Source organism: Curcuma longa, chromosome 8 (assembly GCF_044706935.1).
Source record: "Curcuma longa cultivar G26 ecotype Majalengka, Jawa Barat chromosome 8, ITB_CL_G26_1.1, whole genome shotgun sequence".
Taxonomy (NCBI): Eukaryota; Viridiplantae; Streptophyta; class Magnoliopsida; order Zingiberales; family Zingiberaceae; genus Curcuma; species Curcuma longa.
This window is the reverse complement of record NC_133868.1, coordinates 10,452,876-10,469,527: the sequence shown is the minus strand read 5'-3', so window position 1 is coordinate 10,469,527 and position 16,652 is coordinate 10,452,876. Positions and strand designations below refer to the sequence as shown.

The window sequence follows — 16,652 nt, the reverse complement described above, 5'->3', positions numbered from 1 at the left end:
TTCGTTTATCTTCTGATTTCCTGGACCGTTTCCCCTCTCCTAGCGAGTTCTTCCATTAAGATTTTGCAAAGCTTTTGCAGCATCCTCAAGGAATCCTTAGAAAATTAACAAAATGGTTATCGAAATCTACGTGCTACTTCTACATGACATTCAACTTCGACAGAATTGATTTGGTCACAACAGACTGTGTCCTTTCAGCAGCTTTCACCAACAAATTCTTGTGCTTCAACGCGCCGTCGCATTTGGTTACGAAGCAGAGCATGAAGTTCCCGAACTTGAGAGACCTCGAGAACTCGCTCGCCTTCTCATCGATGGCGGACGCAAGACTATCTACGGTATCAGGAGGCAAACTGACCTTTTGATTCAGGATGTGCTGAAACAGCACGAACATGGACTCCGTCCACACCACCTCCTCGCATATCGACTCCCGGTGGCGAGGCAGGAGCACGGGGCTTCTGTCCATGGCGCTGGCGGAGAGCAGTCTCTGGCACGCCGAGGAAGCGTGCACTGGATGCAAGCATTCTTTGACGACTCGCGCGAGCACGTCGCAGAGAGCCGCGTTGAGTCCTTCCTTGCGGAGCGCCAACGGGAAGAGGAGAGCTTCCACTGCTGCCACCGGATGTAGCCGGCAGAATTGGATGGTAGCGGTGAGGAGCAATCTTGACGGCGGCTGCTGGAGGAAGAGAAACTTGGGGAGGAGGATGGAGCAGAGAAGGTGGGCGTGCCATCCTGTAAAGTTCAAGACATGCTCGCCGGAGAGACTAGAGAGGAGAAGCGATGCCGTCTCGTCTAGGGTTTCCCATGGCTCGAGAAGGTCGAGAATTGCGAGGTGGCTTCCATTTCCGGATTCCGAGCAGAGTTGACGGATTTGTTCGGCCAGGCGAATGACTTCCGACGGCGCCTCCGACGCCAACAGATCTTCTTTCAGAGATAAGACCCGCTCGATTAACCTAGGGCTAAGAACAATCTTCGTCGTCGGAGGAGGAGGAGAAGAGTATGTCGCGGATCCAGAACTTTCCCGAGCACCTTCTCGATCGGTGACCAAATCCATCGCTTGGGTTTCAACCGCGATCGATATCGATCGACCGGTAGTCTCTGGCAGCAAGCCGGGGGCGATAGGAAGCCATGAGAGAAGAGGATCGGAAGCAAAGACGGGATCTTTGAGCCACTCCGGCAAGGCATATATCCCGTCGTCGTTCTCCTCCCCAGAAGAGGGAATGGGAGCCGAACAGGACACGGCGTCGAGCAGGTGCTGGGCGGCCTTGCTTGTCCAAAATGCCGGGCCGAGGGCGGGGCCGGAGTAGTCAAGGACGCCGGCGGCGAGGGACCGGAGGCGGGAGCGAGGGAAGAGGCGGTGGTGTACGGCGAAGAAGGAGAGGACGCGGGATTGGAGGGACTGGGGGAGGGTTTGGAGGAAGATAGCCGACGGAGGGTGGGGGGAGGGGACGGGAGAGAGGAGGAGAGAAAGAAAAGCAGTGGTAGGGTGCCGGCCGCTGCGGCGGTGATTTCGGAGCCAGAGGGAGGCGTCGCCGTCCGCGGTGGCGGAGTCGAGGAAGATCTGGAAAAGCGGCAGCCACTCTTCCAAGCCGCCCTCCGCCATTCTTCGTCGTCGCCCGCTCTCTGAATCGCTGCTTCAAATAACTCTCCGTTCTTATTGGGCTTTTACTGATGGAGGCCCATTAGCAATCAGCCCTTTTAAGCAGCCATTTCTGCAGCGGACAGAGCAAATTATCAATTTTGCCCAACAGAACATAAAATATCCTATTTCAGAAATGCATCTATCACAGAATTTTTTTTACAAAACAGTGAAATACACTCTCCAACAGTTTCCCACATCAATTCCATGACCATATATAAGAAAGTAAATCATGCATCAACCACTCGACAGAATCCAAAAGAGATGAAAATAAAATTATGCTTCATTAGATCATGTGACAAATGAGTGTATTGACTCGTACAGTGAAGAGTCAAATGCCACCAAACCACATCAATGAATAGTGCATTTTTTTTTATCCTATAAACCAATTTTAAGCCGAAGGTTGTCACTAGAATACCTGGAAACTTTCACCAAGTGAACTTTCTTAACAATCAGCAGCTTTTCCACATGTAGGAAGGCCATCTGTGACGATCGACAATCGAATACACTCATGACTGACTGCTCGTTTCTACACTCTGGGCTGCGATAGAAGTCACCTCTACTCCAAACTTTTCCTCCTTTTCAGTTTCATGCTTCTTTGGCGTCCTCATGTACATGTAAGCTGCATTTTACAAAGTTAGGTATGGCAAATAAAAATGGATAGGAGTTGCAGTCTTCTTTGTCGATGCAAGGCATAGTCAAGTTAGAGAGAAATAAATGGTTAATAAATGTGGCAAGCAACCAGAAGCTCAGCACCTAAGTTCATCATAAACTTTACTTCAATGCATCTTTTTAGTTAGTGTTTGAATTCCATGAAAGACATCTTCATATACTGCATATAGCTACTTTTCTACTGAATCCACATCATTTGGATTAACGAGCAGCAAACCAATCAGGTTCTGGAATTCACCAAATCTACCACCTTAATAAGTGAGATCTAGAAATCCAGAGCCACATCAGCAAGTAATAAGATTCAACTTAAGGAACCAGATTCACTGCCTAAGATGAATACCTTAGAACTGAGACACACTGAATCCATTTGAGAACTACATACAATTCAAGGGCAGCTTTAAGCCACTACATATGGCACTAGCATTGAAATTGTTGGTGTATAGCAAAAAAGTTACGAAGTTAATACATGTCTAGGAAACCATATCCAGGGACTATCATTTTAACCAAGGGAGATTTTAACTACTTTACATATGGCTATAGCATTACTATTTTTTATGACTAGCAAAAGGTAATGAATGTTCATTCACATTTCATTCATCTATATTAAGAGAGAGAACCATCACAAGCACATCAAGCAGTTTATGATTCTTAATTCCAACCTTAAGCTGTTCACTAATCTAACAACTATTTTGAGCTTATATCTTTAGGATACTAACCTCTCTCACTCCTTAATTCAAGGTTCTGCATTTTTTGAGAACAAGAATGTTTTTTTTTTTTTCAAAAAGTAAGATCCAAAGAAATATTGCTCTTGGAGACCAATCATTGTCAAACAGCTGCCAATTCAATGGGTTATATTGTTTCTAAAGAGAGAGAATGAACACTATTAATCAAAAGATTATTTATGCATCTTAGTATTTGAACAAAGAACATAAGAAGGTTGACTTGTGCATCAGGAAGTTGTACCACAGAAAGTTGTAGATAAATAGGAATGAATTGGTTTTGCTACTTTAGGCAGCTCAAAGAGAAAGTTGTGTGGCATATTAAAAGAACAATTTGGAGAGAGGCAGTATTTGATGTAAAAACAATAAAATTTGGAGCATGAACTTTATAGAAAACAACAAGCAACTGAATTCCGTTCATCTCAGATCGACAGACAGTTTAAGTGTTTCTTCAGTTATGCCTGATATCATCCTCAGCTGAACATCTTGAAACACAAAGAGCATATCCTTGTCTGCTATTCAAGATTTAATTTTAGCAGTAGCACACTGGAGCTGCTGGTAGTTAGGAGCATAAAATGAGATCACGAATAACTGGAACAGAGACGAACAGGAAAATAGTTCAGTTGTGCCATGGAAGTGAGACACTATTTCTTCCTCGACTACACTATTGACTTCCAGATCCACCAACATAAAAACATGGGAAAGACAGAAAATAATTCCTATCCAACTGCCTTGATCGCACACTCTCTCTTCAGCAGTTTCCTCTTTTTCAGTCTGTCACTCTTCAAGTGTGTGTGTGAACAGGATTAAATGCCCACCTCTAGTTTTTATTTTCTATATGAACATTACCTGAACATGATAAGTGTGTTTGCATGTATTTCTGAACAGATTAAATTGTCTACCTTGAATTTGTGATACGTATTTGCATGTGTTTGAATGTGATTAAATACCCATCTCGAGTTTTTATTCTTCTACATGAATCTTGAGTTTGTAAAAGTTTATATGAACAGGATTAAAAACCCACCTAGAGTTTTTATTCTTTTACATGAATCTTACCGAACATGATAAAGGTCTGTATCCCGAACATGACAAGTGTGTCCCAAACATGATGAATGTGTGTCTGGAAAGAGGATTAAATACCCACCTGGAGTTTTTATTCTTCTGAACATGTGTGTGTTTTAACCCTATAAAATACTTGCCTATTGTCAACCCTAAATGGAACAAAGGCAGTTAATATCATAATCCTCATGTGTCCATCTTTCCTTCTTTCATCGCAGTCTATTCTCCTCTATTAAGGATGTAAATTGTAGCTATATGTAGATTGTTGTTTGTTTCAGTTATACTAGATGTTTGCTATGCATATTTTGCATTTTTTTCTTCATTAATTTGAAAGTTTTTTAAATATGCACTCCATACACACCTGGATATTAAATATTGGTATGTACTTTTATCTCAAGAATTTTGCATATATAGATTTGCTAGTCTCTTTCATAAATGTTTAACATCATAATATTGGAGGCAACACCATCTCATGGAAGACTAAGAAGCAGATACTTGTGGCGGACTAACTTGCACAAAGAGTGATGGAAATAGCTAGGTCATGAGTTGATTATCTTAAAACATCTGATAGTCCAGATATGCAAAAGAAACCTATGGAATTGGTCTGTGAGAATAAGTTGCAACTCACATCTATGAAAGAACCAATAATAGTGGATTATTGCCATTAGCTAAGGAAAAATTAATCATAGCTCCGCCTGCTTGCTGAAATCAGCAGATGACCTTTGAGTTGCATATTATGTCTCATAATGATTCTTGTCTGAATTATATTTTTAAGAAGCTGGAAACGTATGAGTTTCTACAGAAATACAAGTCTCCATAGATCAACAAAAGCACTAGAAAGTGTTTCTATTTCTTATCCTAAAAGAAGTTACTAGATTATGTTTGTGGCAGCTACATTTCCATCTATATAATTTCATTTTACTTCTTATGTAACTGACCAGTTGCATCTTGAGGATAGACTTAAGGATTTGAAAGTCTTTTAGCACATTAAAGTTGCATTTTTAACTTTCTAATTTCTTCTTCTTTAGGTTGGCATGTAGAATTAGGTATATTTGAAATAGTTCAACAGACTGTCACAGGTCATTTTCAGTTTTAAGCTTGTGAAGGACAGTATCCTCAAAACCTGTATCCAACTATGCGATACTATAGGGAATTGGCTGGTCGTGAAAAAACAGTAATCAACTCAAATTGGCAAACCAACATATACAAAGACAAAAGAGAAAATTAATCAAGAAGAAAACTGCTTTTTGAACATTATCCCCCAGTCCTCTTAAACTACATCCGACAAGAGAACCTATCTCTCTTTTCTATCTACGCTTCTCTTCTAATGAAGCAGCACAAGGTGCCACCTGGATCTGAATTCCCAACCAGCATTGCCTCAAGTCTGAAATTTTACGAAGCACCTAGTAGGATAGTATGCATCATCAAACAAATTTGCAATGGCAAACGTGTGCGTAGCTTCAGCTGAATCAACGTGTAGCACAAACGACATGGTGCAAACTAGAACAAAATGCATATGGATCTTCGCTAACTCCGAGGTCAATTACAATCAACTACGTCATTCGAAGCAGACTGCCAGAATCTCACTAATTTAACAAAACCCTAGAAAAATTCCCTTAGAAAGCAATCACACCGGATCAATTAAAGGATCCAAAAAATTGCAGACCTGCATGCGGGTACACAAAACACACAAGGAGGGATCAAGAGCGGACCTGTACAGCCTACAAGGACAAGCGGCAAGATGCGGCGAAGGAAGGGCTTCCTGGGCATGGAAGGCGGGGGGAGAGGAGTGGAAGACGTCGACGACTGCGAAGGATAGTTAGGGAACAACCTAGCAGGCGGAGGCGGCAGGTGTATCTCGGCATTCCTCTTCCCTTTTCCTGCAAGCAAAGAGATGGTAAGTCTCTGCAGATAACTGCGATCGCTCTTCCTTTCCCTCTCTCGTTCTCGCATCACCTCTGCGGGGTTTCATGGCGCTATGGCAGCCCTTTTCCGTCTATTGCTTTCCATTTCCTCCGTTTTGTGGAAGCTTCATGAGCAATTATCCAATTCCGTCCCTCATGATTACCATTTTCAAACTTTATTTATTTATTTTTTATAATTCAAATATCTAATTTTTTACGATCTAATTAATACGTATATTTGGAACGAAAAATCATTAATAATTTTAAATTTATTTAAAATTAACACCATTACATTTCTAATACCCCTAAATTTACTCATATTTTTTTAAAAATTTAACGAAAAGTTGTCGATGACTTTAAAAAATTTATTTTTGAGTTTTCTCAAAACTCATTCATCGCTAAAAAGAAATCACAATCATAGTTAAATTCAGGAGAAAATTATGAATGAAATTATCTAATTATGAAAGTCTATCGATAATTTTTATTCAAAATTAATTGATACTTTAAATGTTTTGAGTTACTGTTGGCAAAAATGATTAAACGAAAATTTCAAATCATCAAGAGTGTCATGACGTAGAAATAAAAGAAAATTACTCTTGAGATATAATTAAGTTGGTTACAATGAAATATAGTTAAAGAAAAGATAAAGATTTGAATTTTGTTGAAATTGAGATAATACTCTTCTTCATTTTATTTTTAATTATTCAATTCGAGTAAAATCAATAAATTTTTATTTGATTTAGGGCAATAATGGGTGTAAAAACATTTGAAGAAAAAAATTATGTTCTTTAGTGAAATATAAAATATGGTGCATAATTTGAATATTTAAATTCAAACGTTATAATCAGTTTTAAAATTGGGTGCTTCTTTTCAGGGGGTAAATGATCCAAGTTGCACCAGTTTACTGTATTCATATTTATTTATTTTCTTATCCAATATTTATTAAAATATTTATCGAGTTAGATATTTGTATTAAAGGTGTCAATTCAAATGGTTCATATGAATTCAAATGGAATTAAAATAAAATATTATTGAAAACTTAATTTGAATTCAACTTGAAAAATTCAATTTGAAATTCTAAATTTGAACTTATATAATCCAATTCAAAATCCTCATTCTAAACTCGAATTCAAACTCGAAAATCCTCAATTCTAATATAATTTTTTCAAATGAGTCGGTTTGACGGATGGATCGAGTCCATTTTTGACACTCATAATTTTTTTTATCAAAGTCAATTAATAATGTTGTTGTACATAAAATTATTATTTAATACAGTTGAGATCCTGGTCGTAATAGACTCCCGTCATAAATTTATGACGGAAATCTGGACCGTTAGTTTTTAAAATCAACGGCTGATCGCTAAACCCCTAAACCCTAAATCCTAAACTCTAAATCATAAACCCTAAATCTTAAATCCTAAACCCTAAACCCTAAATCCTAAATTCTAAACCCTAAAGTAAATCACCGATTCAATCTACGGCCTGGATTTAATTTTAACTTTAAAATCGAACGGTGCAGATTCCCGTTATAAATCTGTGACTGAAATCTATTGTGACAAATAACTTTTTTTTATTTAATATATAAATCTTTTATATATATATATTAACCTATTCTAAATAACTTAAGATTATAAAATTATAAAAATATTATATTTTATGTATTTAATAAAATAAATAAATAAATATATATATATACTAAAATTGCTCTACAAATAAAACAATTTATTTCTTTTTTATATTTTTGTATTTTCCAGTCTGAGGCAGGCAGGCCTGTGGCATTGTGAGGCAGGGCCATGATTCACTGCCAAGCGATTATATTCTAATCCATTGCTCTCCCAGTCCAGTCCAGTCTGCTCGCTGCCATTCCTGAAAACACAAAAAGGCATCGAAAAGAACACTTGGCGCCTTCTGCGCAGAGGAGAAAGAAGAAAGCCCCAAGGGAATTGACCACAACTAATAACAGTGAATTGCGCCTCGTTTCCCGACAAAAAACAGCGGCATCCTGCATTCACGATGCAACATTTATTGGATTCCTCTCTGCCTCCGCTTTCCTCTTTCTAAAATCATCTTCTCACCTTCTCATTTGAATTTGAACACACCATTCTCCCTCCCTCTCAATCTGCTCTGCTGCGAGGAGTGGGAATTTGTGAAGGGATGGGCGGTTCAAGGAAGTGGATGAAGTCCTTCATAGTAGGACTCAGGAAACAAGAAGAAGAAGAAGATAGCTCTGTAATTTTTTTTCTCTTTTTTAAAAAAATTTATTCATCCTCTTTGTTTGATCTTTCTTTCGGCTGCTGAACTTGTTCTTCTTCCTGCTTGCTCCAAGGAAAAGGATGGGAGGAATCGAAAGAGCGGGGTGTGGAAGAAGCTGTGGAGGAGCTCCTCCTGGGACCACCTTCCTCTGCGCCAGGGCTCGAGGGGAGGCCGCCGCCGGCCGGCGGCGTCCGAGGCTCCGGACACTTCCTCCGACGCTAACGCCGCCGTCCGCGTTCCGCCGAGGGACCTCCGGGTGGTCCGGCAGGAGCGGGCGGCCATCCGCATCCAGACCGCCTTCCGCGCGTTCCTGGTAAAGTAAAAGTGCGATCTTTGTGTTGTTTGCTACGCTTACGGTAGGAAAAAGGAACAAAAATGAGAGCTTTGCCGTTGCTTTGTCCACCGAAAAGGCGCGGCGGGCTCGGCGGGCGCTGAGGGGGATAGTGAGGCTTCAGGCCATCGTGCGCGGCCGGCAGGTGAGGAAGCAGGCGGCGGTGACTCTGCGGTGCATGCAGGCGCTGGTCCGAGTGCAGGCGCGCGTCCGGGCGCGCCGCGTGCGCATGTCTTCCCAAGGCCAGGCCGTGCAGCGCCTGCTCGACGCCCGCAGGGACAAGCTCGATCTTCTCAAGGAAGCAGAGGTGCACGGATGGATGCCATATTCCCGATTAATCTTCTCTTAGATCTCATTACTAAATCTGATCTCGAACACATTGCGATTTAGGGAGGATGGTGTGACAGTCCAGGCACACTGGAAGAAGTAAGATCGAAGTTGCAGATGAAGCAAGAAGGAGCTGCGAAGAGGGAACGGGCTATTGCTTATGCCCTTTCTCAACAGGTTCCAATGCTCCAATTCCAAACATTACTGCCAGTTCTTCCTTTCTTGTAGTTTCATTCTCGCATGCATTTCCTTTTGCAGCGGCCAAAGCAAATCAGAACTGCTAAGCATCATTCCATGGACAAGAGCAGCGGAAACTGGAGTTGGCTAGAAAGGTGGATGGCTGCGAGGCCCTGGGAGAACAGATTGCTGGATCGCAAGATCCCGACCGATCTCTCCGAAATCGAATTGAAAGATGAGTGCGTTTATGGCGCCAACAACCCAGTGAAGGTGAAGAAAAACAATATCAGCACGAGGATTTCAGTTCGACCTCCTCCTCCTCCTCCTCCACCGGCGGCGGCCAACTCGAACCACCAAAGCTGCAAAACTCGGTCTGTTTCCTCCCCGAGCACGGACAACTGCTACAACGGGAGCTCGTCGCCGTCGTCCGTGTGCGTTTCGACGCCGATCTCGAACAGCACTGTTTTAGCTCCGGACCGGCCAGGCTTCATGGGCCTGACTGAGTCGACCAAGGCGAAGCAGAAGACGAGGCTGGGGGGCTCCTCTGTGGACGATCACTGCCATAGGAAGACCTCGAGCATGGACATGAAGAAGAGCAACGAGTGTCTGAATCCAAACCCACTTCCATAGATAGAAGAAGAAGAAGCATGCTGCATGCATTGTTGTGTATCTTAGATTCCTTCCCGTTTTCTTGGACAGTCTTGGTGTTTGGTTTGGTGTGTGTGCCTCCACTGCTTGCTGCGATGTGATTATCAGAATTCTGAGTAAATTTTTTCTGGTGTTAGAGATTGACGTGACTTTGACCGCGCCATTGTTCAAGGTAGTTGGAAAGATTTAAAAGTCTGAGTACTGCCTCTGGTAATGCGACAATTTGTCCATTTCTGAAAAATAAATAATTTCTTGGACACGTTTTAAAAAAAAGGACATTTAATCGCGTATATATAAATAATCTACAACGCTCAAGCACATTTTAGAAGAATTTTTAAAAATGAATCATATTGTATACAAAATAAGTCACATTCTCTCTCTCTCAAAAAATTAAAAGGGAAATAATATTTAACATGAAAAATCCAATGAATTAAACATGATACTATACAGTGGATCCCACTCATGTCAGTGGGATCCATTGTCTGTGAGTGTCATGTTCCATTCATTTTAGATTTTTCTGCTAAATATCATTTTTCAAATTAAAATTTCTTAAAATCTTGCAAAATTAAAAGACATAATTACATTTTAGAAGAATTTCTGGAGAATATAACGATCTTGATTTAAATAGAATTTAATAAATTTAAGATCATCGATAAATTTTAACTAAAATTAGTTGGCCTTATATGCATCTAAATTAATTCAAATTAAAATCAATGTACTCTTAAGAATATTTTAAGTTTCATTATACCACCCTTAAATATTAATTGCACGATCTAAATAATATGGTGTGGATTGTTAAAATTAGACAATTTAATATAATTTCAATACAATTTACTATCACATTTAAATCTATCATATTTACTCAATAGCAATAGTAATGTGTTTCTAAGACTCTTTTGATTTTGACCATATTAAAAATTTTAAAATTTATACACTGTACGATTATAAGTGAATTTTTATCAAAATTCACTTATGACCTTAACTACATTAGAATCAATCCAAATTAAGTACCAATGCGCTCTTAAAAATTGCTTAAGTCACTTCTGGTTATACACTGTACGATCATAATGAGTTTTGATCAAAATTCACTTATGGTTATATAATATTTTGATTTTAAAAATTTTAATTTAATCAGAGTCAAGAGAGTTTTAGGAACATATTGGTGTTATTGTTGAATGAATATGATATATCTAATGATTTTGTGTCAAAATTACTTACAACTGTCTAAATTTAAAAAAGCTCACATCATGTCATATAAATTGTGAAATTAAGATTTGAGGGCTAAATGAGACTCATAGATGTCTAAGAATGCATCAATCTTGGTTTGGATTGATTTTGATGTTCTTAAAGTCATTAATGACTTTTGACTAAAACTTATTAATGATCATACAATATTTAAATTTTAAAATTTTGGACATGTTTGAGTCAGGGGAGTTTTAAGAACATATTGATATTATTGTTCAGTGAATATGATATATTTAAGTCTAACAGTAAGTTTGTGCTAAATTTACTCAAAGTTGAATAAATTTTAAAAACTCGGGTGGAAGGCACGATCAAACTCAACAAGTTACTAGAAGTGTAGTGGTTCTAATTGGAATTAATTTGAATTTAGCTAAGCCTATTATTGAAATTGGACAAAAACTCACTAATGTTCCTAAAGTGTTCAAATTTTAGACATAATTTGAATCGAAAGAGTTTGAGGAATATATTGATATTGTTGTTAAGTAAAATATGATATACGTAAGTCCAACAGTAAATTTATATCAAATTTATTTAAAATTATATAAACTTTAAAAATTCAAAATAATCTATATAGAGGTAAAAACTAAAATTGGAGGGTATGTTAAGACACAAGAGTCAACTAATAATACATTGATTAAAGTATAATTAAGATCATCAATAAGTTTGATTGTTAGATGTATCACTGCAATCATTCAAGTAGAAAGTGTCAAATGGATTTCAAGAAAATGCTGATGATTCTTTCAGATATATATTCAATGAATAAATTTCACAAAGAATTTAAGATATTAATACCGATCAAGCAAAGAATGAATCAAACAATTGTTTCTCTGTACATGTTTTAGCATCAACGTATGAACAGTGCAGTGTTTGCTCGATCGAAAGCTCAGAACAGCTTCCCCGCGCACTCCTTGACGTCTTCTTCATCTTTGCGCGAAGGAGACGCGTAGGCGGCAAGTTCTCTGAGCTCCGACACGCTTCTTCCCAACTGCAGCGCCATCTTCATCTCAAACACCTCCCCGTTCTCCCTCCTCTCCAGTTCTTCCTCCTCCAGGTTGCTCTCGATCTCCTCCCGCAACCTCCGGTAGAACCCTGCGCAGTTGCGGAACAGCTCGAACACCATCCCCACTTGCCCCCCGTGCTCCAACGTGTTCGCCGTCGCCGCGAGCACGCCCCCGACGACGCTCACAAATGCCGGCGCTGGGCCGAGCGCAGGGGAACCCATCAGGCTGGAGCTTATCGCGGCGGCGCCGGCGAGGAGAGGCCCGGCCGTGGCCAAGGCCTTGTTCACGTTCAACGCCAAGTTGCTCAGCTTCGTGTACTCTTCCTCGTCTTTTACCTTTAGGACTCTAAGTGCTCCCCTCAGCTCCTCTTCTAGTTCTTTGCTCCACCCGTTGCTGCCGTTTCCTGCTCGGAATTTCCTCGGTTGAATTTTAGGCCACCATCGAGTGGGCTCGACGACCGCCGGGAACTTCTCGAGCATCCCGGGGAGCAGGGGAAGCGGGTAGGCCTTCTCGAGGGCCAGCATTTTCTCTACTGCCTCCTCGACGTCGCAGTCGGTCGGAGATCTGTGACCGAGATCGGTTTCAATAGCCCTCCCCAACTGCTTCCACAGGCGCGTCGCGTTTCTTTGCTCCTCGGCTAACTGCGACGGCTGAATCTTGCTCGTAATCATCATGATCCCTGTGGCGGCCGTGAACAGGATCGCCGACGACAGCTTGAAGGCTAGAGGCTCGCCGGCGGCCGGGATGGAGGCGATACCCGCCATCAAGGAGGCGGAGAGGGTGATGGAATTGACGGCGTTGGTGAACAGATGGTTCCAGTTATTCCTCTGCTCTCCGATGATGGCGTGCATCTCCGCTCGGTCCGCGATTGCTTCTAGTACGGCATACATCTTCCTGATCGCGAGCTCGTCGGTCATTGCTGGTGCATCCAGTTCTTCCTCCTCCAGGTTGCTCTCGATCTCCTCCCGCAACCTCCGGTAGAACCCTGCGCAGTTGCGGAACAGCTCGAACACCATCCCCACTTGCCCCCCGTGCTCCAACGTGTTCGCCGTCGCCGCGAGCACGCCCCCGACGACGCTCACAAATGCCGGCGCTGGGCCGAGCGCAGGGGAACCCATCAGGCTGGAGCTTATCGCGGCGGCGCCGGCGAGGAGAGGCCCGGCCGTGGCCAAGGCCTTGTTCACGTTCAACGCCAAGTTGCTCAGCTTCGTGTACTCTTCCTCGTCTTTTACCTTTAGGACTCTAAGTGCTCCCCTCAGCTCCTCTTCTAGTTCTTTGCTCCACCCGTTGCTGCCGTTTCCTGCTCGGAATTTCCTCGGTTGAATTTTAGGCCACCATCGAGTGGGCTCGACGACCGCCGGGAACTTCTCGAGCATCCCGGGGAGCAGGGGAAGCGGGTAGGCCTTCTCGAGGGCCAGCATTTTCTCTACTGCCTCCTCGACGTCGCAGTCGGTCGGAGATCTGTGACCGAGATCGGTTTCAATAGCCCTCCCCAACTGCTTCCACAGGCGCGTCGCGTTTCTTTGCTCCTCGGCTAACTGCGACGGCTGAATCTTGCTCGTAATCATCATGATCCCTGTGGCGGCCGTGAACAGGATCGCCGACGACAGCTTGAAGGCTAGAGGCTCGCCGGCGGCCGGGATGGAGGCGATACCCGCCATCAAGGAGGCGGAGAGGGTGATGGAATTGACGGCGTTGGTGAACAGATGGTTCCAGTTATTCCTCTGCTCTCCGATGATGGCGTGCATCTCCGCTCGGTCCGCGATTGCTTCTAGTACGGCATACATCTTCCTGATCGCGAGCTCGTCGGTCATTGCTGGTGCCGGCGATTGTCTGTTACCGGTCTCAATTGGATCTTCTCGCTGCTTCGTCATTTGTGGAAGCTTGGGCAGACCCCGAAGATCGGTGGGAACTCGGAGAAGATTTCGGACACTGCAGCGTCGGCTCGAGGTTGAAGAAGAAGAAGGGAGGAAGAGGCTTCGGGCTTGCAGGGCCGACATTGCTGAATTCTAATCAAGCTGCAAAAGGTTGGAATCCGCCAACCTAGCGGCCCCACACGATCGGCCCCCCGACCATTTGTGAGGAGGTAAATCACGGTGAATGCGGGACTGACCAGGGCATAGTGGTTGAAGGATTTGGAAACATGACACATTTTGATGTTATCGCATGTGCACCATGAGCCTTCGAACCGCCTACCTCATGCTGCAAGCTCCCATGCCCTGACCAGCTGCTCCCGCCCGTGGGGGCTGCTGAATTCTAATCAAACTTTATGTTTTAGTGGATCGATCTCGAATCTGGCTGCTAGATACGGAATCTTGGATGTCGGATTTTGTGTGATAGGGCAAGGAGAGATGGATGAAATCTATTTATACAGATGGTTGGACGCGTTGACGTTTGAACGAGTAAAACCGGAAGTTGTCAACTGTCAATGGCACCTGCAAATCTAAGACTTTCAAACGTTGAATTGGTATAAACACCGGTTTTGTTGAACTTGTCTGAAAAAACTGTTGGACAACATTCAAACATACGAAATACTTGCAAAAATATAAGATCTAGTTTTAGTCAAGCTGTTCTTGACGTGAAGAAATCTTCCAAAAGGAACCACAGGACTGGTGCTTGTTACAATCTCGAATCGAATGGCGTGACGTGTTTTAACGATACGATCACGCCTTGAATGGCAGCACAGGCCGCGATGAAGGAGATGAGGAAGCAGACGAAGCTCAAGCATTTCAAGAACACCCACTCGGTGGAAAACCTCGCGACACGTTTCTGAGCGATGTACATCTCGATCGGAAAGTACACCGTGAGCGGCCAGAACCCCAGAGCTCCCAGGAACGCGAGGACTTCGTTGAAGAAGGGCATGACGATGGCCAGAGTCGTGCTCGTGATCACGAAGCCAGTCCTCCATGCCAGTCTGAAAGTGTTGACGGTGAAGCCACGGCAACTGTTGATCACGATGGGAAACTCGTGCTTCAGTATCTTTGAGTTGGGAAACCACTGGGCGATCCGTAGTTCTATCACTGCAAACAGTGGCTGGCTGAACAGCTGCAGAGCAAGACAGAGAAGTGAGGAAGAAGATGAATTCCAGCTCATGATTAATGCACGCTTTGACATAGCAGAGAAACAGCTAGAATTGCCTGATAAGCTCCGAGCAAATGCACCACGATGCAGATGTTGGCAATGTCGATCAACCAGAACGGCTCGTAAAATCCGAAGCCGGTTAGCATGTTTCCTGGAGCTTGGTTTCCGAACGCAAGGTAGCCGAGGCAACCACAGAGGATGTAGAAGGTGGTGGTTACTGTCACACCCACGACGGCTGCTCTCTTCATCACTTTGTTCTCTGCAGGAAATCGCAGGGTGTCCTAAGGAGGAGAAGAGCGATCGAATTGTTAAATATTATGTTTTTGGCAAACGATCGATCGTTTTTTGCAGTGAAAAGCTGAATTAAAACCTGGATCTCGATTAAGACCAACGTAAACGAGTAGGCAAAGGCGATATTTCCGAGCGCCTGAAACGACTTCCAGATCTTCTCGGCCGCCGTGACGTCCACTCCGACGACTGTACCTGTGATGCTCGTCTCGCCGATATCCCCTGTTTCGAGCAAAAACCTCGACTGATTCAGATCGAAAGCCCTGCATTTTTACCATATTGGGGATGTATCGATACTACCTGAGATGACGCTTGTTGCTGAAAGACCTACGGCAACGAAAGAGTAGCAGAAGGACATCACTGCTGCGACGATGGACAACCACCACACCTTGTGCAGGTTCTGGAGTTGAGACATCACGATTTGGAATATGCCGAACCCAACCATGTAGAGGCTGGTGGGAACACTGCAATCTGCATCGTGACCTTTCCAATGGTAGCAATTCGATTTGACGACGGCCCTGCGAGAGAGAAGCTAGCGCTAATTAAGCCATTAATGAGCTTTCAGATGCGACCGGAGCTTACGCCGTGCTGAGGGAAGCTGTTATGGTGTAACCGATGGAAACTCCGAACAGGTTTACGTACTGCGAGAGCCCGCATAGCCAGAGCTTCGTTCCACCTGCATTTCGATAAGGACGATCATCTCATCTTCCTGCATTTCGATAAGGACGATCGATTACCTAAATTAGACTTGACTGCGGCCATGTAGGTGTAGTTCCTGGTGCCATAGCAGGGATCGCCAGTCCTGTAGCAGTCCGCCAGGAGACTGGAAGTGTACAGCGTGATGACGGAGAAGAGAACGAGCGCGACGCTTCCAGCCGCCCAACCGAGCTGAGCCATGGCCCATGCCAAGGATAGCACGCCGGAGCCGATCACCGCCGTTATGATATGCGCGCTCGCCGTCCACACAGTTCCTGTAAATTGCTTTACGTGGATCATGCATGCTACGAACGCACTTGCATCGATCGACTGCATTAACTCACCGGTTCTCCTCGGCAGGCCGTCGTCGTCCAGCGCCTCATCTCTCTCCGCCTCCGCGTCTCTTCGTGCTGCATTCACGGGGATCTCAATCTCCATGCTCATCCGATCTCCAAGAGAGTGTTAATTTGTTTTCCCCCTGTTAGCTTAGATCGATCGATCGATCGAGTGATGCGTATTTCTAATGCAAATCAGTGATGATCTTTCCGGTTATCCAGGGAAACATATCCTAATTTAGAAAGGTGGTATTCGTTGTCGCTTGCAGTTGCCTGCCACGGGA

General features: G+C 43.4%; 3 protein-coding genes and 1 pseudogene across 3 annotated transcripts; 1 reads left to right on the top strand and 3 right to left on the bottom strand.

Annotated features, from left to right (window-relative positions):
* Positions 1 to 134: 134 nt before the first annotated feature.
* LOC141832803 (uncharacterized) lies at positions 135 to 1,600 on the bottom strand. The gene has a single exon (XM_074720182.1). The coding sequence runs from the start codon at positions 1,598 to 1,600 to the stop codon at positions 140 to 142; it is 1,461 nt and encodes a 486-aa protein (XP_074576283.1). The 3' UTR covers positions 135 to 139.
* A 6,402-nt stretch (positions 1,601 to 8,002) lies between these two features.
* LOC141833845 (protein IQ-DOMAIN 6-like) lies at positions 8,003 to 9,778 on the top strand (annotated as a pseudogene).
* Positions 9,779 to 11,840: 2,062 nt separating this feature from the next.
* LOC141834013 (uncharacterized) lies at positions 11,841 to 13,968 on the bottom strand. Its single transcript, XM_074721479.1, has one exon. The coding sequence runs from the start codon at positions 13,966 to 13,968 to the stop codon at positions 11,851 to 11,853; it is 2,118 nt and encodes a 705-aa protein (XP_074577580.1). The 3' UTR covers positions 11,841 to 11,850.
* Positions 13,969 to 14,587: 619 nt separating this feature from the next.
* Positions 14,588 to 16,471, bottom strand: LOC141834012 (amino acid permease 8-like). Its single transcript, XM_074721478.1, has 7 exons — positions 16,378 to 16,471; positions 16,075 to 16,308; positions 15,920 to 16,013; positions 15,635 to 15,855; positions 15,420 to 15,559; positions 15,106 to 15,330; positions 14,588 to 15,013 (listed from the first exon to the last, which is right to left on the bottom strand). Exons 1-7 carry the CDS (start codon positions 16,469 to 16,471, stop codon positions 14,588 to 14,590), a joined length of 1,434 nt encoding a protein of 477 aa, XP_074577579.1.
* Between the last annotated feature and the right edge of the window lie 181 nt (positions 16,472 to 16,652).